Source organism: Cebidichthys violaceus, unplaced genomic scaffold, assembly GCF_023349555.1.
Source record: "Cebidichthys violaceus isolate CVI_PGR_0920_01 unplaced genomic scaffold, fCebVio1.0.p SCAF_16, whole genome shotgun sequence".
Classification (NCBI taxonomy): Eukaryota; Metazoa; Chordata; class Actinopteri; order Perciformes; family Stichaeidae; genus Cebidichthys; species Cebidichthys violaceus.
Genome location: NW_027176329.1, coordinates 12,089,179 through 12,112,993, shown reverse-complemented (window position 1 = coordinate 12,112,993; position 23,815 = coordinate 12,089,179). Strand labels below are relative to the sequence as shown.

General features: G+C 41.5%; 1 protein-coding gene across 1 annotated transcript in view; it reads left to right on the top strand.

The window, feature by feature from the left end:
• The window catches only part of angpt1 (angiopoietin 1), a 55,933-nt gene that overhangs the window by 4,063 nt on the left and 28,055 nt on the right, over positions 1 to 23,815 (top strand). The window contains exons 3-5 of the mRNA XM_068711290.1: positions 19,656 to 19,811; positions 20,554 to 20,675; positions 21,818 to 22,050. Coding sequence (XP_068567391.1) covers positions 19,656 to 19,811; positions 20,554 to 20,675; positions 21,818 to 22,050 — 511 coding nt within the window. The remainder of the gene's footprint in view (positions 1 to 19,655; positions 19,812 to 20,553; positions 20,676 to 21,817; positions 22,051 to 23,815) is intronic.

Sequence of the window (23,815 nt, the reverse complement as noted above, 5' to 3'; positions counted from 1 at the left end):
TCCCAAACGGTCGACTCTATCTCAGAATGGATTTGCAGGATTAGGGATGATTTAAAACAATACATGGCGTTTCGAGCCATTTTGAACCAGGAAATGCGTATTTTTATTAACACCAGCGTTGATGTGTTTCATCAAAGTACTGTTATGTCATTTACTTTCTACCTTAAAAAAACATGTTTAAGTGTGCAAATACTCCCTGGATGCATCTTGTTTAAAAAATATTGGACACAAGTAACAAGTGAAAGATCAGCACAAGAAAAGAATTGGCGTAGACAGTTCAGAGGGGACACTTAAACACACAGTGGTAATTAAGCCTAATTGCTCTGCATGGGGGGGACATCAGGATGCAGTTAACATTTTTCATTGGACAGAAGATTAAGTGTCCTGGCCAGTCTATCTATCTATCTTAATCACGACAGCGTTTTTTTTTTTTTTATTGCTTGTCTAAGAGAAAGCTCGCCCTGATGTTTGCTCCAGCTCCTGATGAAAGAGACGGACCGAGGAGATTCAGATAGCACTCCCGTGTCTGGGTGCTCAGTCCAGTGTGGGGGGTAGACAGGGAGAGTGATGCAGCAAACAGCTGTTGAGGGAAGCATTTTAAGTCTGAGATCTTTCCTTCCTTCAACCCGAGGTAGAGTATATGGACCCTGATAACATTCCTGACAAGTCAAAGGTGACTTGTGTTTGTCCAAGAATTACTTCCGTGGCCTGCCTGCAAGGCGAGGAGGCTTTACTGTCAGCGAGGAGATGCAGCAGGAAACAAGCTACTGCCCACATGAAACAATACCAATTAACCTTTAGTTGTGTAGCATCTTTCTTGACACAACATAAAATTACATTAAAAAAATAATCAATCAATACTGTAAAAAAAATTGGGCTGTTTCAGACAAAAGTTGTTGATCTTTGGAGAGATCAATAATAGAATGGTGGTCTTACATTTGTCCTCTTGCTGTGAGGTGACAGTGCTAGCCACTACACCACCTTGCAGCACCAAGTCAAGTCAATTTTATTTATTTGCTTCCATATTGCAAATAAAAAATTGGCCTCAAGGGGCCTCAAACTCATTTTAAAAAAGGCATTTTTAGTTGCCCTCTTTTTCTTGGCCGGAATTGACTCACAATCACTCCCCTTCTTTCTTTTTCATTGACCATGTGAAACATCCCAAAATAGACATTGTACAGTCCGTGACAGATTGCAACCCCAGCTCTATTAGACCCGTCTGTCACAGTGTGACAGTCATTGAACTTATTATTTGTCACCAGTCTAAAAGCTTTTAGGCTGCAGGTTTTATAGTCTACAAACCCTCATAATTAAGGCTTTTTTGGAACAACCAGAACAGTTGCAGCTCAAGGATCGATGGCAGCAGTCAACAAAGGGAAAGTAGTTTGATTTGCTTTCCTGTTGAGAGTTGAATGAGAGACTGTTAGCTTAGCAGGAGCAATTACCTCCTGAAAGTTACTGATCCAGGTCCAACAAGAAGTCTGGCACATAATCCCAAGTAAAACCGTAACTTGTCATTTTTACACTTTGGTTTTAGTATGGATTAAATAAATGAGATATAAAGTTGCATCCTGCATTTAAGAGCTTAAGAGGTGTCAAATTTGTTGCCTTTGGAGCGGTTTCCCCTTCTCTCGGGTCTTTATGCTAAGCTAACTGTGTTCTGACTATACAGACGGGAGTGGTATGAATCTTTCATTTTCAACACTAGTACCGATTCCATACCTGATATTGATAGCTATTTAAATGCCTTTTCAGTACCATACTTCAAGCAATATAAATATTTTCTACAAAACCCTTAAATATTATGTTTTCTGAACATGTGCAGCTACTGGAGCTTTTCCCAGAATAAGTCTGTAATGTGCTAAACTGTCTAAATGAAACCTGACCAATGATAAATCATATACCAGCTCTCGGTACCTGACTTTTTTAGACACCTTCCGTCATTACCAAAAGAAGTAATGGGTTTTTAAACAAAGCTCTACCCACAGGTAGTAAGTGGACTGATTGGTGTAATACGTCATTCTTTTTAGTGCCTGTTACAAGGCTGCTGAGCTTTTGTTAAGCTGAAGCACAATGGGGTCCAGTCTCTTGTTGGAGACGGAGAATGGATTGGTTAGTCGAGATAAAGAAAAGGTTGCATTGTTTAAGATAAAGCACACATCTCACCGCACATTTTGAGAATATCCTTTCTACTTCTCTAATACGTAATGGACGATGAAAGTTTTGGCCAAGATAGAAGTTTAGCAAGCCAAATTTGGTTTCTGCTGTTGGGAGTGAAAGTAATGGATCTTGTCGTTTCTCTCCTAGACAGTAGAAAGTGGTTGAGAGCAGTGTTTCAGGACGGCCTGTGCCAAACTAAGCTGTTGAACAAAGGGAGGGGGGAAACTATCGACGGTGTGTCATCCTTGTGTAATTCCCATCATTCTGCCTCTTGACGAACATGACCGTACTGCAATAACAGCGGTTTGAAAGGATATAGCGACATGTGGGCAGCAGCTTGTTTCCCTTCCATACTGGGAGTTCATACGAGAAAGGGTGAATATGTTTCTCTCCTTAGTGTTATCAGAGGGCCACACAGCATGCCTGGGGATCCAAGGAGAAAGCTATCTATTTTAGGGGTGACTGCCTCTATGAGTGTTTATTTTCACTGATAATGTGGGCCAAAATCAACAGTCGGATGATGCAGAAAGGCTAAGAAATGCTCCGAGGAATAAAAAGCTCTTCCTTCCTGACCCCGAAAACTTGTAAAAAGGAAACCATGGAAATTGCTGAAGGACACTACAATAACAGCTTAAAAAAACGCTATGACTAAAAGCAAAAAGGAAACAGAGCTCTCTGCTTAGCATGTCATGGGAATAGGGAAAAACATTACGGCCATGCCACAGTATTTCCACATGGATGTGAAAACGGAGCCCAACATCGTTTATGGGTCTGATTTTCAGAAAAAGGGGGCAATTAGTAGTTTTGTCACGCTCAATATGGCAAGCCACTTTGTTTTGAGACCCCCCCCCCCCCCCCATTTTTCCAGAAATCATATTTTAGTGCAGTCGGTGGCCCTGAACATGCTGTAAATTTTGATATTGGGCAGGCAGGTTTTGTACACCTCCGTCTCTTTAAAGCTCAATAAACGAAGATGGGTTTTTTTCCTTATTGCAGCTATAACACAAGCATTTGGTTCCTTTTCTATCACTCATCGGAGTGAATCGCTCTCTGGTGGGCACTTTATGGGGGATTTATTTTGTTTTAATTATAAGGTTATACATTTGGCTAAATGCGCGCAGGATTTATGACATCCCTTCTGAAAACATTGTTGCTTGAAAGCCTGTAGCTTGGCACCCACCGATGCATCTGTGAAATAAATTGAGAGCTTCCTCTGATGGTTTGTGTTTCCGTGTGCCCTCGAGTACATTCATCCCCGTAATGTGGCTAATTTTTCTTCATTTGGGTCCCGAAGGTTTTATGACTGCCAGTGCTCTGCAATGTGTCACTCAGATATGGAAGTGATCTCTTTAACCTGCATTGATAGATTTGTTTAGGTTACTTGGAGGAAGTGAAACCTGCTATACACACAAAATTGACATATAAGCGTTTCTTTTCCCTGGCTCCCTGTTGAATGTGAGAATATTCACTCTCGTTTTAGCTCTGTTTTGGGTCTCCTCAAAATAATAAGCGTCCGATTAAGTTAGTAGTTCCAAATGTTTTTAAGGTTGCTCCTCCACGACTTATTTTGGACTCGCAGTAGTGAACTTTGTCTTCTTCACTCACTGACGCATGTTTTTTGTGTGTGGCTGTGAAATTACTGTCTGTGCTGCTTTGTGCAGACAAATAACTATCATGACATCAAGCATCATTGCTGATATTTAAAAAAAATGGCACAAGCTTTCTGCTGTGATTTAAAAGACACTGATGAGAGCCATGAGAGTAAACCAAAACATTTCAACAAGCTGAAAGTTGTTCAAATAGACCTGAGAGGAACTGCAGCGTCACCTGATAATCATCTGTGGGTTCGTCATTACAAGCCACCCCTTGCACACACATGTGGTCATTTCATCCATTGTTAATATAAAGACACTGATTACAGCAGATTTAATGTATTGTGAATGTGAGTGCTCTGCAGTGATATTGACTGTGGCATTAAAATATTTTCTTTTGAAATGAGTGGAACAAGAGCAAGAGCTTTATTCTAAGGAATGAGTGTATAAATAATATTATTCCGGGCAGGCAAGTGGAAGTCATTTGTACTGAGAGTGTAAGTTATGGTCAGAAGAGCAGCCAAGAGCACAAGGTTCATGGCTGTATCTCTGCCACTGCTAAGGCTGAGTGATTGGGAGCCAAACATTAGATAGTAATAGGTTAGATGGAGCGAAACATTAGACATTATAGTCAATCTGAGCGCACAGTATAACGGGCAAGTATTGTGGCGTTATCACGGCCTGCTGCAAATCACAACTGTGTTTGAACTTATTTCAGTCCCAGAACCGACTGTTATCTTCGTTGTATTTTTAATGACTCTTGATAAACAGAGCAGATGATAATATTACTCACCCGTATCTGCTGCTATTTATTTTCCTCCAGGCTTTAGGTTCAGTCAGGTTGTGGCGCTGTAAATCAAGGTTTGATGAAGGTCGAGGGAACTGAAACGGCATGAAGAAACCAAACCGCGTTTGAGAATTTGAGCCGCTCGCAATGGATACCGCACGATGTACACACAGTGTGAATTTACAGTAACGTGTCAGTCGCTGGGTTTTTTTCCCCCCTGCTTTACTTTCAGGCAAAGATAACAGAGAAAACATGCGTGTCTTGAGTTGCCGGTTCTGGCAGGGAGCTGGAGAATAATCTGAATTCACTGCAAGTTGTAAATGCTCTCACTATGTGCCTCATTTTATGTTCATCAAATTTAGAAGTTTACTGTTAAGTTGTGTTGTTTCATCAACTCGTATCTCTATATGTAAAAGTCCTAAAGTCTGAAGTGGGGAGAAGAATCCCTGAAGCCTCCCCACATGCTGCCTCTGAGGCCGACTCTCCCCGACAGATGTTGCTTTGAGTGGATGTCTTTGTCTGTCAACACTGGGAGCCTTCCAGAGGACAGAACCGGTCCACCTTTTTTATTTTATGGAGTTCATCCCCCGCGGATTTGGTGTTGCTAAGATTTCAAACTGAAGGAAAACAAAAAGAAGCGCAATCGGATGGTTGAAAGAGATGCTTGAATCTGAAAAGTGAAGGCTGTAGAATCAATCCGAGTCGTTGGGAAAACTGATGATAGGAAGCAAGTAAAGGTGAAAAAAAGAAAGAAAGTGATAGAGACAGGATGCAAGATACTGGATGAAAAATAAACTGCTTCAGTCCCCCACAATGGGGGCTAGATAGATGTTCAAATAACTAATGGTTGGCTTCTCTATTTTTGTTTTCTTCTTGTGGTGGTGGGATAGCAGCCACTTGTTCTTAAAGCCTCCGTGTCGCATTACCTCACTTATTTATTTAATCTTTTTTTGTGTGGGTGAGAGAGGAGAGTCGGTGGGTGAATATCCTGTGATGTATTAACTTGCAACGTGAGACCCACACATCATTATGGTAGACAGTCTGGAATCCGTCTCTGTTTTCTGTGGGAGGTTTGAACAATTCAGGGTGCTAGGTCTCGGTCTATCGGTCAAGTGTAAGCATTTTAAAGCATTTGTAGTACAGCTGCAAAATCAGGGAACGTTGGGTTTTTCAACGGCAGCACGGACGTAAATTAAATCTCGCAACACGTGCTGCATTGAGCGTCACGTTATCGTAACCCGTTTATAAACGGGGCTTTTATGAATGTTAATAAACTGGTAATGAAAAACGCAAATCTACTCGACCTGGTTTGACTCAGTGCGGCCAAAAGCCCGAGTTGAAGGTGGCTCTTAGCTTGCAGCCGTGAGCTGTCGGAAAAAGCGGCTTTTTCAAAAGATTGATGCCACTTCTCCGGCTCTCTCTCCCTGCAGGGAGGAACGGGGCTCTTGGCGTGACTGTCAACTACTTACATTGTTTACTAGTTATCTAGCCTCTTTATTTGTCTGTAACTGCACCAGATTGATGCATTTAACTTTAAAATGTAGCCGACGAAATTTAGGACGAATATTCCAAAGATTTTTCCTTCCTGCAAAATATATATATATATATCACAGGAATGTATTTTTTTTGCAATGTCAGTTTTTATTCCAATATCGTACACCCCTGAATTGTACATTAGCAGGAATGTAGCACAACAGGGAAATGAAAGCATTGCTCTGTTTATTTTGTATGTGCAATGAAAGTAATTTGTCCTGAAAATCAAGGAATTATTTTGATCGAAATTTTGGCCATGATCGTGCAGACCTAGCCAAAAGTGCCAATTGAAGTCCGTGTGTTGATGCAAAACACAGAGATCAAAGTAAAGGAGAGAAACTAGTGCAGCAGAAAAACGCAGTAAAGACTCTCACACTGAGCCGAAACAAAACCAAATCCATCTGAATTAGGTAAATAAAATATTTGTACATTTTCTTTCTTCCAGGGGGGACGGGCATTGGCAGGGGAAACACTGATATAGAGGCACATATACACCCACAAATCTGCATATGTCCCGAAAACACACTCCCGACCCTGCTTTCGGAGCTGTGTTTGCCTCGTCCGGGACCCGAGCCAGGCTTCTCACATTCAGCACCAGGGCCGGAGTTGGCACAGAAACTACAGACGTGACACAGTACAGCATGTTATGTGTCCCCTCCACTGTTCAAAAATAACACCCTCGAAACACATAGCAGAGCATGTCAAAAGTCCTCATAAAATCATTCACATTGTTGACCGGTCCCCACATTTTCGTCATCCTTCGTCCTCTCAGCTCGTTGCGCTTTTGGTTGACGGCCCAGTCAGTGATGTCACAGCAGGTGATTAGCTGATGGAAAACACCTGCTGCACCCCGTTTGTGTTGCATGCTTTGATGAAGATTCAGACTGACGGGATACACCCACTTTTTTCTTGCCTGATACCGATTTTGATGCCTGGAATAAGGGATTTAGCTTCTACCGGTATCAATATACCCCATTGAGTGGAAAACGATTGTGGTCAACCTCAATAAGATAACATGAGGCTGTAACACATCATGTATTCTGAACCGCATAAATGACCTTGAATATAAAAATTGTTTTGACTTCACTTTCCTTGATTTTTCTTCAGGTTTCTGTTTCACACATTTTAAAGCAATACATGTCAATATTTGATACATGTTTTGGCATCCGTTGCCTCATTCATTGGCACACTTTACACTCTAAATGACAGGACCAGTTAAACATGACTGGTGCAGATCAGTAGCTTGTTGACCTCAAACGGTGTCATTAAATGGGCCTTCAGGAGACGAGATGCAAGTATTCTTCCTGGCTCAAGTTTTTTCACCTTGACTACCACATTTGTGGATGGAAAACCACAGTAAAGTATCCCTACACTTATCGCTCCTCCAAAGTGTATCACAGTAGCCGGCAGACCGGTCCTGAAATGTGCTGCCGTGCGTTGACCTCACAGGAAGTCGCTCATAAATCTGTCATTGATCGAACAGATGGATGTGCTTCTTTTTGGGTCTGCGTTTACAACCGAAATACAAATGCTTACAAATGGCTCTTGATGTTTATTGAAATTGACTTGTTAGCAGTGGTTGTGCTGACGGAGAGGCTAACCCTCCAGAGGCCTGCGTGTTTGTGGACTTCTGCATGTTTGTGCAGATGAATGTGTGTCACTCTAAATGTCCGTTTCTGCACACGTGTTCATGCACGATATCAATCAACGTACACACAAGTCTGTATTTGGATGAAATGACTTTCAGCTTAACTGATGGCCTGTAAAAGAATCAAATGATATGTTACTTGCTTCGACTGAAAAGAGGCTGTCACGTTGTGACTGCAGCGTGCATCTGATGCATCATGTCTAGAATAGCACATGTCAAACCAATAATACCCTTTCTGAACAATGTCGAAAACACACTTCCTGTCTTCAGTTACGTGTATGTCCTCACTCAACAGTGAGTGTGTCTACACATTTTTTACTTTTTTTACTTTATATTTAATAGTATACAGCTGAGGTCCTTGGGATGTTAAGAAAGTTAAGTTTTCAAAGATATTCTTGATCTAGGAAAAAAAAGATCTCATCCAGAGTTCCATTAACCACCTGGTACTTTTAAAGGGCCAGTGTGTGTAGCATTTAGGGGGATCTGTTGGCATTGTTGTGTTTTTGTTACCTTTAAGCGAGCCGTTTACATCGACACATGGAGCGGGTTCTCTTCACGGAGTCCGCCATGTTGCTCCGCCATGTTTCTACGGTAGCCCAGAACGGACAAACCAAACACTGGCTGTAGAGGCCATTTACCTTTTCACATTTTCGTGGCAGTCCATGTAGTTCTCTACTTTAAAACCAACATTTTTGAGTAGTTCAAAAATTACTTTTGAAAAAATGGAAATCTAAACATCTATAACACCATGCCAACTGAGAAAAGAGTATCTGCTGATGTAGAGCACGTCATTCAATCAAGTGACCCTGAAGTGAGATTTAAGAGTTAAAGTAAGTACTTAATTCAACCACTATTTCTGCCATATTCTACCGCCTGATGTACAAGAGGCATAAAAATGGTTTATGCTTTAGAGGTCTGTGGGAATTCCTGTGTGATGTGCAAGGATGTTTTGCTTTATTGTGTTGACATAACGATCCCAGCACTTGGTTTTGATCATTTGAGCCATCCTCTGCTTTTTACACACTCATCTGGTGCACTTTAGCCGAAGAAAACGTAAAAATACACAGAAACCTGGCCACAGGGAAGGCCAGGGGTTTGACATCCAGTGCACTATGTGTCATCTATGCTTCTCTAAACCCTGCTATTCTTTCCTACTGTGTTATTTAGCTTCATTTAGCATGCTGTAAATCACCTAAAAATGGAAGCCTGACAAATTGCACATTTGCCATGCTTGTTCCAACTGATTTTAGATGCATGACTCACAAATATATTTATCCCGCGGCTTTTCAAAGAAGAGCTGTATCGCAGCAGACTACAAAGACGTACTACACACGCGTTATCAGCATTTTCATCCATCATTGGCTTTAAGGCCAGACAGCGGCAACTGTTTCTAATGTTGCGGCGGTTTGAAAAGTGTCTGTGAGCTGCGTTTTATCACTAACAGCAGCATCTGCTTTCCCCCTCTCCAACAGCCGCGGTGAACCACAGGTCAGACTGAAACAGCTCCATCTGGAGATGTTAGTCTGGCTACCGCACCTCGTCTTCCTGCTCATCTCTTTTTTTGTTTAGATTGAGTGTCGCTTCTGCATCACTTAGAGGGGAAATGCAGGCCTGCATGCACGCACGCACACACACACACTCCATACTACCTTAATGTACCACCATCCATTCTTAAAAGTGCTTCATGTGTCCGCTGATGTGATAAATAGCCCGGCGTCAGCAAAAGCAACAGTGTGAGATGGCGATAGCGTCGATCCGTCTTTGGTGATAGAAGCAACGCGAAGCAGAGATTGTAAGAAAGAAGGGGGGGGGGGTAGATAACGCAGAGCGGCAGAAAGAGAAAGCGAGGAAAAGCTGCACGGCTGCGGTTGGCGTTTCACTGTAGTGATTGTAACCCTGGACGACTGCAGCGACGGTTTATAAACTCCGGAGTCCTCGCTTAATGGGATGTCGGGTTGAAAGATAAACACGAACGTGACGTTTGAAAGAAACAACCCCCGTCATTAAATGCCCATTCGTTTTGATTAGAAGAGACACCCAGCTTTGATAGATAGTGGTGCTGGCACACACAAACGCTGGAAGCAAGGGGGGTTTTTTCCTCCGAAATGTTGCCCGGCTCGGTGGTTTTAATACATAACAGTAATGTTTCTGTCATGGCTGAGCTTGAAACAAAACATGCCCTTTTGCATCTTCTTCTGCAGCTTCTTGGCAGAGGAACCCCCCTGCTGTGATGTTTAGAGCGTACTCTGGAATGCTATCTCAAGTATTTGGATGTAAACGCCTCCTCCGTGGGATGGAGGGTTTTTGTGGTGTCCCTGTGTGCTTCAGCAAAAGGGGCAGACTGACATGGCCTGTTGCATTAAAATTTAAAAAAATCCATCGTAAAGGACGATCCTGCCCGAATGTGTCCCCGAGGACAAGTTCCCATGCAGGACAACTTGCGTCACGATGTCTACAGACTGCCCCTCTGCTGGTACTTGCTGTTTCAGACCTAGATGAATGAGCAGGTCCCAGTTTGTTTGGTTGTTTGGGTTCCGTACACATTCCCATGCCTTGGGTGAGTGCAAGTACTTCCTCTCCCATACAGCCAGATACGCATAATTAATTAGATTAATTTTTGGGCCCACTTTGACATCAGAGAGCAGGATTGTAACTGGAGGATTTGTGAAAATATACATTCATGCTTAAGCCGTACTTCACTGTATTTATTTTTGTGCAACGTGGAATGAAACCACAAGACGCTGCGATGGTTTCGTCTGCTTGAGGTTTGAGTCAAACATGAAATATATCGGTTAGTACAGTGTTTGAAGGTCAAATGGGTCCTTAAGTACTTTTCTAGGGGAACTACTGCTCTGTCCAAGGGGGGCTATAAACAATATTGTGACAGCTGTACATCCAGTGGCTGCTACGCAATAATGTTGAAAAGATACAATATTTGATGTTAGTCATCTTACTGTACTGTTGTTCTGGATTAGGCCTACTCTAAGGACAATGGTATCAGTACAACACTTAAAGTACACTTCAAAGTTTTTCCGTAACTAGAAAACCTGACCAACTTTCACTATTCTAATCTTTACACGCAAAAGTGTTACAATTTCTTGATTCTAAGATGCGCCGCAATTGGGACGTGAACATTTCTGCATCGATGCAGCGACACAGTTTGGTTTCATTACAGTTAGTTCTTTAATTCTTTATTGTGTTTTGCTGTCATCTGCTTTCTGTCGCGCTTGTTCCTCTCCTCTGATTTGTGTGTTTCGACGAGGGCGAGCTTTTTCGAAAGCTCTTTGTAAATAAAAAGGAGTTTAGATTTATCTGACTGTTTGTATTGATTGATGAAAGAGTCACCATGTGCAGTAATATAGAAAAATTGAGGATGCGATAAATTCAGATGCATCGAGAATAGTTGTGCATTTGATACCTTGACACCTCTTCCTTTTGTAATGACAAACTGATGATAATTAAAAGCTGAATTTATCAGATATCAGATCAAATTGATCCTGCTGACAGCTCCCAGTCTCACCTTTAGCTGCAGAGCTATATAGACTATATCAATAAAATCATTAAGAGGGTCTGAAAAGTTGCTGAATCTAGCGAGAACAATTGGCATCACTGAACGGTAGTTCCCCAGACTCCACCGGCTGCTCAGCTCCAGATTAACGTGAATACAATTATGTATTTAACGTATAACTGAGGGCCCCTGACAACTATTTATCTACTAGCCTTAGCTGTATGTTCCGTACTCGACTGCTATCTAGCTACAACATACAGGTAGCTCATGGTTTGACCGACAGGCTCATCACCCTTCTATGCTTTGTGAGCAGCACAATCAAGTAATCCTCGCTGACTTTTTAAATATCAAAAGTGGCATTTCACTCCTAAGAAAGAAAAATACATCATTTGGCTGAGTGCACTTGACACCAGCTCAAGTTGCATCATGCTTCATTTTGTAATTTGGTTAACTCCCAAAATATGTGTTGATACAGCTTATAAAGTCTAAAAAACGGGAAGCCTGCTGACAGTTTTGACTCTGCCCTTGATTTAATTAGGTGCAAGGGTGTTGAAGGTTTTCTTTACAGAGGTTCCTGTCGCAATGACTTTGGCATTAAAGCCTGTATAATATATTTTAATGCTTTCGTGCATGCTTTTAAAAAACTTTTTTTTTTAACTACCATGCATTTCTCTACAGAGATTTAAAATAAACCTTCCACATACACGCAGTCCGTGACTTGAGCTTTATGTGCTGCTACTGGAATCTGGTTAAAGCGTAGAGTTATCACTTTCTGGATCAACTCTGAAAATTCATTTCCGGAATGAATTTTGAACGTAAAAACAAGCACGTGTCCACAGCACTGCACCAGTATCAATAACAGAAAAGTAAAAACATTTCTGTTGGATGTGCTCACGAGAGCTCCAGAGTGATTAACAACTCAAGTTCAAGGCAAAACATGCTGTCCGCATTTGATGCGAAGAGAAAGTCCATTCTTTCCAATACACAGTGTCAAAACTGAATTTGTACACCTCATTTGACTTTTGAGATGAATTGGCTTTCATCGTTACAGAAATACAGAAGAGCTTCTCTGATTCGTCTCACTCTGAGGCTTGTAGTTAATCACTGAAGGTATGTCTTGTAGACACAACACTGTCAGAGTACTTCATTTAAAAAGTCATCAAGCTAGAAGCCACATTCACATGGTGTGATTTCTGTTGGTGATGATACGTTGTCTTAGCGTAAAATACCAAATTTGTGTCTGAGAGAAACAGGTGTTTCATGTTTTGAAATATGTCATTTCTTTTTCCAAAGAATACTAAAAACAGAAACGGAACATCACGTCTCTTTTCAGTTCTCAGGGCTTTTATATTTTTGGATGTTTGACCTCATCCCAATAAACATTGAAATATCAAATTTGACTCAACTAGAGCCACATTTCTGCCAATGTGTGTTTCTAAATCATTATGTAGCACCACATTCTTCACATTTCACTCAGACTGTCTTGAAATCCAGCCTTGTTATTTCATTGTGGTTTTCTATTGTTCTAACTTAGTAAATTGGCCTCTTTCAAAGCTCATTAGTCATTTGAAAATTCAACACATCAAACTTTGCCATCACATTTTCCACTCTGTTTTTACAGTTTGTGGTTCAGCACTGGATAATGATTAACAAGGCCGTGCAGGTTGCACGAATTTGACTAAATGAAAATGGAAAATCGATTAGGCCAAAAAGATTTGTCCTCCGGTGAGACGTTCTGATTTGTTTTTCCACAGAAACAACCTTGACAATTCTTGACAACTCAACTGTTGGCTAAATATTCTCACTCTCTTTTTCTGCCCTGTTGACAAACCATTGTGACAGAAAACCTTTGAAATGGTCCGCCTCTGATCCTGCCAAACGATTTTGGGCACCTCCAAGTAAGCACAATGACTTACCCAGTAATTTATACAGAGAGACGGTTGGTTTGTTTTTCACGTTGTGTACACAAGGCTCATTATGTCCTTGGAAATGCACAACCGAGAAAACGCAATTGACGTCAACACAACAGCGTCTTGACGGAAAGACAAAAGGACAGAAAAGAAGAAAGAAAGATGTGAGAGGAGGGGAGAAAAGAGTTTTAGAAAGGCGGGGGGGTTGGCGGTAGCTGCGTTGTTTTTCAGATGTCGGTCTTTCTGGCCGAGAGTGACGTCCAGATCAACAGTATTGGGACAGAGCAACAGAGATGAGGAAGGGGCTGGACCACCCACCTCACCGCAGACCCCAGTCTCTGATATTTGACCATTTGCTAAGCTACCCCTCACTGTTGCAACGGCTGCAGGCTTTCCAGTCTTGCACAGCACATATGCTATATGAAGATGGCAGATTTACTACTCAAAATGTGTTTTTAATGACAATGGGACTAAGATTTCAGTTTGATATTTCTAGCCACCATTGATTCTGCCAAATGCAAATAAAACTGATGCTTTTATCAGCTCTATCTAACGATGCACAAATATGACTTTTTCAGTGCCGATACTGATACCTGGGCTTCAGATATGGGCCGATAAAGAAAAACAATCTGAAACCAGTGTTTAGTTAATAAGCTGTATGCCTCTTTGCGTGGAAGTGACTGGGCTCATTCTTTTATGGGTAAGGCAACATCAGGCTTGACACATTGTTTTGCTCCATTTGTTTAACCAAATAAGACAAATAAATACGTAAATATAAATTTACTCTATTGTTAATGTGCACCAGCAACTTCATAAAAACAAAGATTTTTTTTGGCAAGATGCTTCTCAAGGTTGGTTTTGTTATATTTTGCAGCAGTGCTGCTGTCAAATTGGCTTTGCAGATATTGCAAGCAGCCAAAGAGATTAAGACAGCTGATTTGTTTGTTGTATCTCTCTCAGCTATGAGGTGTACCATCGTGCTGCTGACACATGACGTAGTACGAGCACGTGTAATCAGACGAAACATAGAACTGAATTGAATTGATTGTGATATCCGATCCAGCTATTTGAGTCGGTATTGGCCCGATATCAGTATCGGATCAGTGCATTTCTAGCTGTGGCTACCTCGCTAATAAAGCTAAGCTAATGTTAGCGACATTTTAATGATTCCTGCTGAATCTTCTTAAAAATAGAAAAAGGCCTAAATATGTACTTGATAGCTACATACACAATATTGTGCTAAAAGTGTCCTTAACGTGTTGTCTGTGGTTGCAGGAGCATACATTTCCTCAATTCCAATAAAGAGCACAGCTGCTAATGTTAGCGTAATAGACATATAATAACACAAATATTACTTAGTGAATGTTGTAGACGTGAATGGGGCTTTGTTTAACATAACCTGTAACCTCACAAACTAATGTTTAGTTAATGTTGTTGTTTAGTTAACGATGTACACATTGACCTTGGATGCAATGCTTGATTGCTGTTGATGGTAAGCTAGTTAGCTTTATGCTAACAATTGCAGATTACGTTAGACCAGATAAACACATGCTGTTTTTGGTTTTGGAAAGGCTAAAATAAGGCCCTTCAAACTTTTGCAAACGGCTTCATTATATTGAGGAATGCTTTTTTTAGCATGTCAGGCCTGGAGTGCCTCGTAAAGATAGCTAAGCTGTGATTGGAGAACTGCAATTTTGGGGGAGATGTTAAGCGAATGGTCAGTTGTTCGAACCTCCCGTTTCATAGTCAAGTATGAGCTGCAATTTTGTCCACTAAGGCATAAATCACATCTGTTTGTTTGTTATATTTTCATCTGTCTTCTTGCCACTCTCGCTATTTCTCTCTCAACATTCTATAAGAGGAAAAAAAATGTGGCAGCAATTGAGTAAATGCCTGGATGTTGACCACCAGGGCGAAGGTGACAGAGGTCAACCGGGAGTTCATCCTGAGTTGTTACTCACCTGATCTTGACAGAGTTTAAGACAGAGAGCCTTAAAACTTTGTCATGGTGGATTAAAAAAACAAACAGGCCCGTGACTGAGTAAGACAGCTTTCTGAACTGCGTGCAGAGGTTGTCCGTATCTGTATTCTGGAGAGTGACAGGGCAGAGAGTCAGGGTAACACCTCCTAAAGCCCCACCAGGGTGAATTATAGTCCCAGGTCTCTAAGAGGGGGTGTCAAATTCACCCTTCATTGTCAGTGGGCGATAAGAAGGCGTGAGTGAATCCCCTGCCGATCAGTCCAAGGTGGCTTGTTTTACCCCAGGAGGTGCTGATTTTGAGGGTGGCTGGCAGCGGGTGACGCCCCCCCCCAGCTCTAGTCCATTAAAGTGGTTTGAAATGGATTCAGGCCTGAGCGTAAAGGATGCATCCCAGAGCCCCAGTAACACCATCTCGCCGCCCACCCCCACCCCACCCCCCAGACAAGAGATAAGCAGAGATGTGACAGAGCTACAGCAGTAAGTGTTTTATACAGTCCAGACCCACAGTTTTCTGACTCTCACAGAGTCTCTCAGCTCCACCGCTGCTGCTGTTTAGAAAGAGATCAAGACCCCCTTTCAGAATGGCTAAATGGGAAATGTCAGAAAAGTGGTAAACATTTGCAGTAATCTGTTAAAATGATAGCAGGGAGTATCATCTTGAGGGATAATCCTGTTCTTGGCTCTAAAGAGATGGCAATTTAGCAGCTGCACCGTGATAATGTGCAGAAGATGTCGGCGATGTCAGCTCTGTGCCTTTTTTTTTCTTCCCGTGAACACTTGTCCCTCCGTACGATGAACAGTCCCTTTGCTCTTAAAATCAAAAGGCATCCTGCTGCAGGTACACGCTTTACGTTGTCCAGCTTGTCATTTATGTTGTAGACAGCCCAAAGCTGCTCGTTTAATGATTAAAAGCCAGTTGTACCTCATAAACTGTCCAAACGGACCCGTCCGTACATGCAGTACGCTGTATCGTGAGGGTGCAGTTAAGGTACTAATGGTTCGCCGTGGATGTGATGGCAGGCAGTAACGTTGGTAATGTCACAGGCAGTTCACACGAAGCCAGCCTGTGCCAAACACACCACCTTTAAACCTTTATGCCTCCGTGTTAAGTAGCACTCAGGGAGACATAAACGTGTGTTTATGCGACTCTCACTTAGCAAACAGTGATTTTGTGAAACCAGAGACTAGATTTAGTAGTTTCTAAAAGCAGAGCTTGGTATTATTGCACCTTCTGGAATGTCCCCTATAAATCACACACACACAAAAAAAATATTTGATTCAAGTGGAGTTTCATTTGATTTTCCTTTCTTTCCAAAGTATCAAATGTTCATGCACAGAAGGGAGTTGACAAAAGTTACAACTTTAAAAATTTCAAATTTCAAAGGGAGACTGTAACTTTTGAATGAAGAAATAACACATTATTTCTTAAACAAATGAAAAGCTTAATTTGGAAGCAATAAAACAAAACATTCCTGTCTTTAGTACACTCTGGTTTTGTAGCTATAGCCTTATTTGGTCTGGTATGACCCATCGGCTCATGGTGGCTAATCTTGGCAAACTTTAGGTAAATATTCCTGTTTATCCAACATCAATCAGTGAATTTACTGACTTCACTCTACTGTGACGGTGCGTATTTAGGATTACACCAGAATTTTCACTTATGGCCACAGTGGCTTCTTCATCATCCTTAGATGCTTACACCTGACTGTAAAGTTAAAGGTGACCCCTTTTTTTTTTTGTTAACCCTGAGATGGTGAGCTCCATCTAGAGGCTTACCAATCCATAAACATTTTAAGCCACGTTTTCTGCTCTGACACCTGTTTCTCGTCAAATTCCCATTCGTGAGAAGACTTTATACGAGTATCAGACAAAATTCCCACTTGGTTTTGTTATTTCATTGACTTTTTGACTCTATCTCTTGATGAAAATGAATTGAAATGAGCCTAATTGGTTCCGGTTTCAGGTAAACTATAAATGGTTTACCTACAATACATACTGGAAAAAATATGTCATTGGCATAGTAAGCTCATGTCTTCGAAGAAAATAAAACACCACAACCTTTGCATTCTCATCATTCACTCAATATATTTCAACACTTGTTACTTTTGATAGTCAGTGACTGGAAAAGAACAGCATTTAACTGGAGCCGAGGTTAGAAACTATCGAAATAGCCCGACACCCACAAAGACCCATTTTACGGCTTCCCGAGTGCAGATTTTACATGATTGGGCTTGTTTGCGTAATCTTGTTTCTCCTTGGTACTTTCCATTTATGACCCCCACCAGATCCAGCCATGAGTAAGCCACATTCCCTACAACACAGACCATGAGGTGACCGCTGGGCTTTAGTTTCTGTCCACCGTTTGTCCCTTCGGTACCTTTTCTCTCAAGGTGACTTACACTGTGCAAAGACGATAGTCTCAGCAGATGAGCAAAGCTGCTGCTGTAAGATGTATGAAGCAGGGAGGTTTATTAAACCTTGGCCTAGAAGGATGTAACAAAACTACACATCCACAGAGTTCAGAGATTTTACACTTCTATATGGACTAAAGAACATTTCCAAAAACAGTCATATTCTCCGGTTTATTATTAGGCAGAGTAATCCATCATTACTTGAGCTTTGTTGATTCCAGGTCCCACTGTGTTCTTTCCAATTCCTCGGGCCAGACTATTGGAGGTTATGTGGAAAGTGACACTTATATCAGCCGTGTGTAGTTCGCAGTTAGGGGAAGCGGTGTTATGCCTGAAATCCGGCCCGAAGAAATGTTACATATCACTTTAGTATTGTTGCCAAGAGAGGATAAAGCACTGAAAAGCTAATTCCACTTGGTAGACCTGTGCGAATGACTGAGAGCTGCTTGTGTCTGTAGAAGAGCAGAGAGATCCATCGTGTCATTATCGATCTGCCTGGGGTTGATTGATATGTTGCAATCTATCTATTCCCTATAAAAGCAGGGAAATGGCTACATTTTCTGTTTTTTACTAGAATCACAGGCCATATCACCGGGCCTCAGGACTGTCATAAGAGCAGTGAAGTGAACCTACAGAGATTCATTGAGACTTGTGCTGTCACCGCCTGATTTTTGCGGAAGTGTCTTGTAATTCCCAACAAAGCATTTTCCTCGAGCAGTTCAATTTGGCCCACGGTCACAGTACAGGACGGAAACTGTTGCTAAGGACACCAACACATGCGATGTTGTGCTCTTTGACTCTGATTTGTCTTGGCTGATGTGTTCCTGAAACATGGCTGTTACACACCATCGATGAGCCAAAGAAAAGCTGAAAATCTCCCCCCTGGCCGATTATTGAATCACCTCAGACTGTGTTCAGGCATGTGGACACTTAAAATCCAATCAAGTCGAGTTATTTATTAAACAATATGTCAGTAACCATACTCATACAAATCACTCAAATCACTCACAACTCAACCAGTTCCGCACAACGTGACTGGATGATACCATTATTTGCGTCGCAAAAGCTCAGAAAAATCAACCTCATTACAGAAAAAAATTGCGTAGTTTTTTTGCAGTGTAATATTTGCATTTTGTGTGAAAATATTAATGAAAAAAAACAGTTTGAAAAATATGTTGACGTGTGAATTAATCGCACACACAAAAACGCCCCAGCTGTGTAAAGGCCTTTTAATAGGATTACCTAAATCTATCTACTTGAGCCTCAGTAAAGGAAAGGAAAGGAAATCAACAATTCCCTGGGAGGAATATTATATAAAGAATCGGAGCACAGTTCATAGACGGTCAACATAGTTAATCCATATGAAGAATCGTATCCAACACAAACCTCCATCTTTGTTTGGTCGTTTGTTTGCGTTTGGAGATAAGGATGAAAGAGTTCTTTACAGACACGCTTCTGTGGATATCTGTTCATCTCTGCCTCTTCCATCCAAAGTTAACCACCTACATCTGGCTGTGCCCACATTGACTAAACCCATTCTTCACTTGAGAGCCAATCAAATGTGTGGATTTCTTCAGTTGGAAGCAACATAAGAAACCTTTTTTTTCTCCAGTGTGCAACCACAGGATGTTTTAAAACTCTAGTCAAAGAATTTTGTATCTTGATTGAGGTACATTATAAGGCATCCTTAAAACGTGCTATTAGTATGAATGTGCAAGAGTGGGGACAAGAACAATGCCTCAAAAGCATTAGTGTAGCCAGCTCATTTATTTCTTAAAGTTGAAAACTGCCTGATGTCAGTGAACCAGTATAAACCACCTTTTTACCATTTTACTGCACTGTGATCACAGAACCAGGGTTGAAAATCAGTTCAGTCTAGTGCCTCATTAACAGGCCAGGGGGACCAGTTATAATCAGCTGTGCATCTGTGGCTTCTGAGTTACAATGTCTCGACATTGATCTGAAGCTAAAATCGAGCCATTAAAGTTCCATGATCCTATTATTGAAAATGTTTCAGCATTAACATCAATGGGACAAACCTACACGTATACTGTGTTCTGTTCTGTTCTGTATGTCTCTGATCTCCAATGCAACATTTTTTATTTACATTTTTTTTTGGGTGCAGATTGAAAACTACATCAAAGAGAGCATGAAGACAGAGATGGCTCAGCTGCAGCAGACTGCCGTCCACAACCACACAGCAGCCATGTTGGAAATGGGCACCAACCTCCTTTCTCAGACGGCCGAACAGACGCGCAAGCTAACTAACGTCGAGACGCAGGTAACGCCTTCAAGAAACACACACACACTCGCTAGTGTCCCATTCAACTCTCTCTTTACGTCTTTCTCATGCACACACACACACACACACACACACACACACACACACACACACACACACACACACACACACACACACACACACACACACACACACACGTACCGAGAGGATCCATCTTAAGCACCATTAACTCAACTATTCCATGTTCAACTGCCCCAAAAAGGTTACAGAGCAGTGGCCAAAGACAATACCAATGCTATATAAATGCCGACCCCTTCTTTGACTCATTTGGCTCAGGTTCCGCTCAGTGTTTGTATGAAGGAGTTTGAGGAGGAGATGACGGAAAGTTTTAAAGTGAGTGGCGGGCAATTTTAGCTGCAGCACTAAAAAGATAACTGTTTGCAAAGTAAAAAATAAAAAAGCTAATCATAGCAGAGATGAATATCTCCTAAGTTTTACCATGTGTTGGGTGAACACTTGACAAAATGAAAACAAAGTTTCTATTTTAACTCCAGTGTCTAGAAAGCCTTAAATACAGCCTTGAGTTTCTTGGTTTCTCTTTAAGGTTTGTTGCACATGTGCATTATTATATTGGCTAATAATACTACAACTAATATAGAATATATAGAGGCATAACATCATCTACTGTATATATATGTGTGTGTGTGTGTGTGTGTGTGTGTGTGTGTGTGTGTGTGTGTGTGTGTGTGTGTGTGTGTGTGTGTATTTCTTATCATGGCAGGTTCTGAATCAGACATCCAGGCTTGAGATCCAGCTGCTGGAAAATTCTCTCTCCACTAACAAGTTGGAGAAAGAGTTAATGGTCCAGACCAATGAGATCAGCAAGCTGCATGACAAGAACAGGTAAACAGACAGCACTTGGAGCAAACATAACCACACACACTCACACACACACACACACACACTGGACAATTCATACGGCAGCAGAGATAGATTGAAGGAAATAAAGATGATGTGTCGACAGTCTGTATTGCTGTTCTCTGCGGGATTGCGGGACTAAAATGAAAGGCTTGCTACCAGCTCTCATATTCTGTCCATTTTCCAAAACAATATTCAGTTGTATATACAACAGCATAATAGGAAGCTAGGCTTTCCATGTTGGACAACTGTGTAGTTGTTGCAAAATCAGGATATTAAAATGTTTTGGTCTCCAAATCTTGTCCTTTTACAGTGATTGGTGCTGTGGGGTTGTCTTAGATGAGGTATTGTTTAAAAGGGTTCGGTCCACGTCTCCTGTTGCAGTGCCCATAGAGACTCCATGCAATCACTTTGGAAAAAAGTGAACACCATTTGAAAGTCTCCAGTGATTTTGACTTTTTTTAATACTTATTCTCGAGGCTTACATAGAAGGATTTCTGAGGGCAATTCCCCTAAACCTCAGCAATTATGACATTATTCCAACTTGTACGTGTTGTCTGTACTTTTTCCTTTACCAAATCTATAATAGAGGGAAACATGTGATCAGTTAATGAATTTGATGTCAGCCTATATCATCTTTCAGACATCTGATTGTACAGTGGTAGTTCACACGTACTGAAAGGGCTTACCTATGAGGCATGTGTTTATATTGTGTGGGGAACACATAGCAACCAAACTTGCAGACATCATTATTTGTAGTTATGCACACTTCTTGTATTTGTATTCCCATATCGCTCTCTGGGAAATAACATACCAGTGTCCATGACAAAGTAACAGCAGGAAGTAGAAATGTCAAAAGTGGAAGAATTTCAGTAATTCAGCTTTAATCTGCTGAGCCCTATTTATAATGCTGTAAAAAAAAAAAGAAAAAAGGAAGAGATACACGTTACATAATCAGTAAGTCACTGGTATTATCATAATAAAAACTGCAAAACAATATTTAATCCATTTAAATCTGTAAAAACAAACCTCATTCCAGGGGATTTGGATGCCCTAAAGGACCTTAATAATTAGCAACTTCTCTGTCTTCCGTAACAAACTTGTCTTCCTTTTGTCCTTCCCCTCAGCCTGCTGGAGCAGAAGATGTTAGAAATGGAGATGCGACACCGCGAGGAGCTGGATACGCTGAAGCAGGAGAAGGGGAGTCTCCACACCCTGGTGGGGAGGCAGAGCGGGGTTATCGGGGAGCTAGAGGCCCAGCTGAGCCGGGCCACGGGGAACAGCACGGCTATGCAGAGACAGCAGCAAGAGATGATGGACACCGTCCACAACCTGCTCAACCTCTGCTCCAAAGATGGAGGTAGGCGAACTGGAGTCAAAGTCTCAAAAGCTGAGAGGTTTGGAGCTTTTACAGCAATTGTAAATATGCTGTTAATTAAGGCACATCCTGGTGCTTGTATGGTGCTAAGGATGGAAGACAAGAAAGTCGCAACCTATTAGAAGTGTAAGAAAAGGTTTAACCAAATCAAGAAGCCTGATAACCAAGATAAGTCACTGAGAGTTGTTTGAGCCCTGCAGCTGACAGTGAAATACCAGGAAACGAACTAACGAGTAAGCCATCTCGCTTTTTTACTCATCTTTGTTGAGAGTTGCACATGCGCATCACCGATCGGGCAGGATAGATCAGGTAGCGAGTGACACGTGTTGTTGTTGTTCCTGCGTAGCGTAAATGAGCTGATGAATGATATAACATGATATTGGATCAATGCATTTTATTCTGTATCGAAGGCATTTCCAATACTGGTATCGTAACAACTCTAATGCCATCACTTGGAACAAAGGATTTCATTGATCAAACAAATATTTCCACAGGTGGAAATCAGTTAATATCGAGGTCTGTCTTATTCTAATTTTCTTCCCTGCGCAAATGTTCCGCAGTGGTGTGGAAGCCTTCATAAGAACCCACAAAATATATATCTTTTTAATACAGCGTGAATTTTGCAGACAAAAATATGTGCTTCGTGTGAAACGGATTTTAGTTTTGTTTCATTTTGAAACCCTGAAGCAAAATCAAGGACATCCAATGGTGTTTCAGTGGAGAGTGTTTATGAGTCATCAAATTTAGTGATTGTTTACCATTCATATTTATTATTATCGAGCAGGGCATTACAATAAATGATTAGTTCTGTGCTATAATAAAATAATATAGCTAAGCCTAATATTTAAATCCTTACATGCATTTCTGGTTACTGCCATTAAGAGGTTCAGTGAGCCCCTGAACCAATGCAAACTAGCGATGACCCTCACCCAAAAATATGCCTAGCGACCCTTGCCAGACCACAATGTGCAAAGCAAAATTTGCACATCGGCTGTTCCAGTCTTAAACTGCGAGGCAGCACTCGACTTGCTTTGGAATACTTACTTCCTCTGGTAAAATGTTAGAGCTACAACATCTTTGAGTTTACAATCCTCATGAAATTGTGATGACAACCAGTTCTATAAACTTCACCCCATACCGAGAGACACAGGGATGCACTGGCTATTAAACCCTGCATCATTGAGAGCAGCATGAAGAAAGAAACACGGTTCTTATTGTAACCCGGTGTGTCGACTGTTAGAGAGGTTCGGTGCCTCTCATAAACCAGCGTGGTGCTCTCTTTTTTTTTTGTTGCAAATATCACTTTTCACGCTTATCTTCAAAGTCTTTGCACACACAGCTTCACTGAAACGTTAAGCATGACTGGTTACGAAGTAATAGGCTTATTTTTATTCCTCAGAGTCTCTCGCTTCTGTTGAATAAGAACCCAGGGATTTCCCTTTTGGCCCAATGTTTGACCCGACAGCAACGCAAAGTCAAACGCGGTGAACTCCTTTACCCCTTTCTCAACCATTTAATCGCCGAACCCACTTGATCCTAACAGTGGCTTTAAATCCCATCGGTCACAGGAGATTTGACATGAATATCTGTGTCGGGGGTGGTGGTGGGGGGGGGGGGGGGGGGGGTGGAGGTAGGATGCGACTTCATTTCCATTTCCATTTGCGGATTTCCGGCAGAGACGCCTCGAGACCCCACTGTGCTCCTTGAGGTTTCCCAACAGACAGGAAACGACAAGGATATGAAGGGA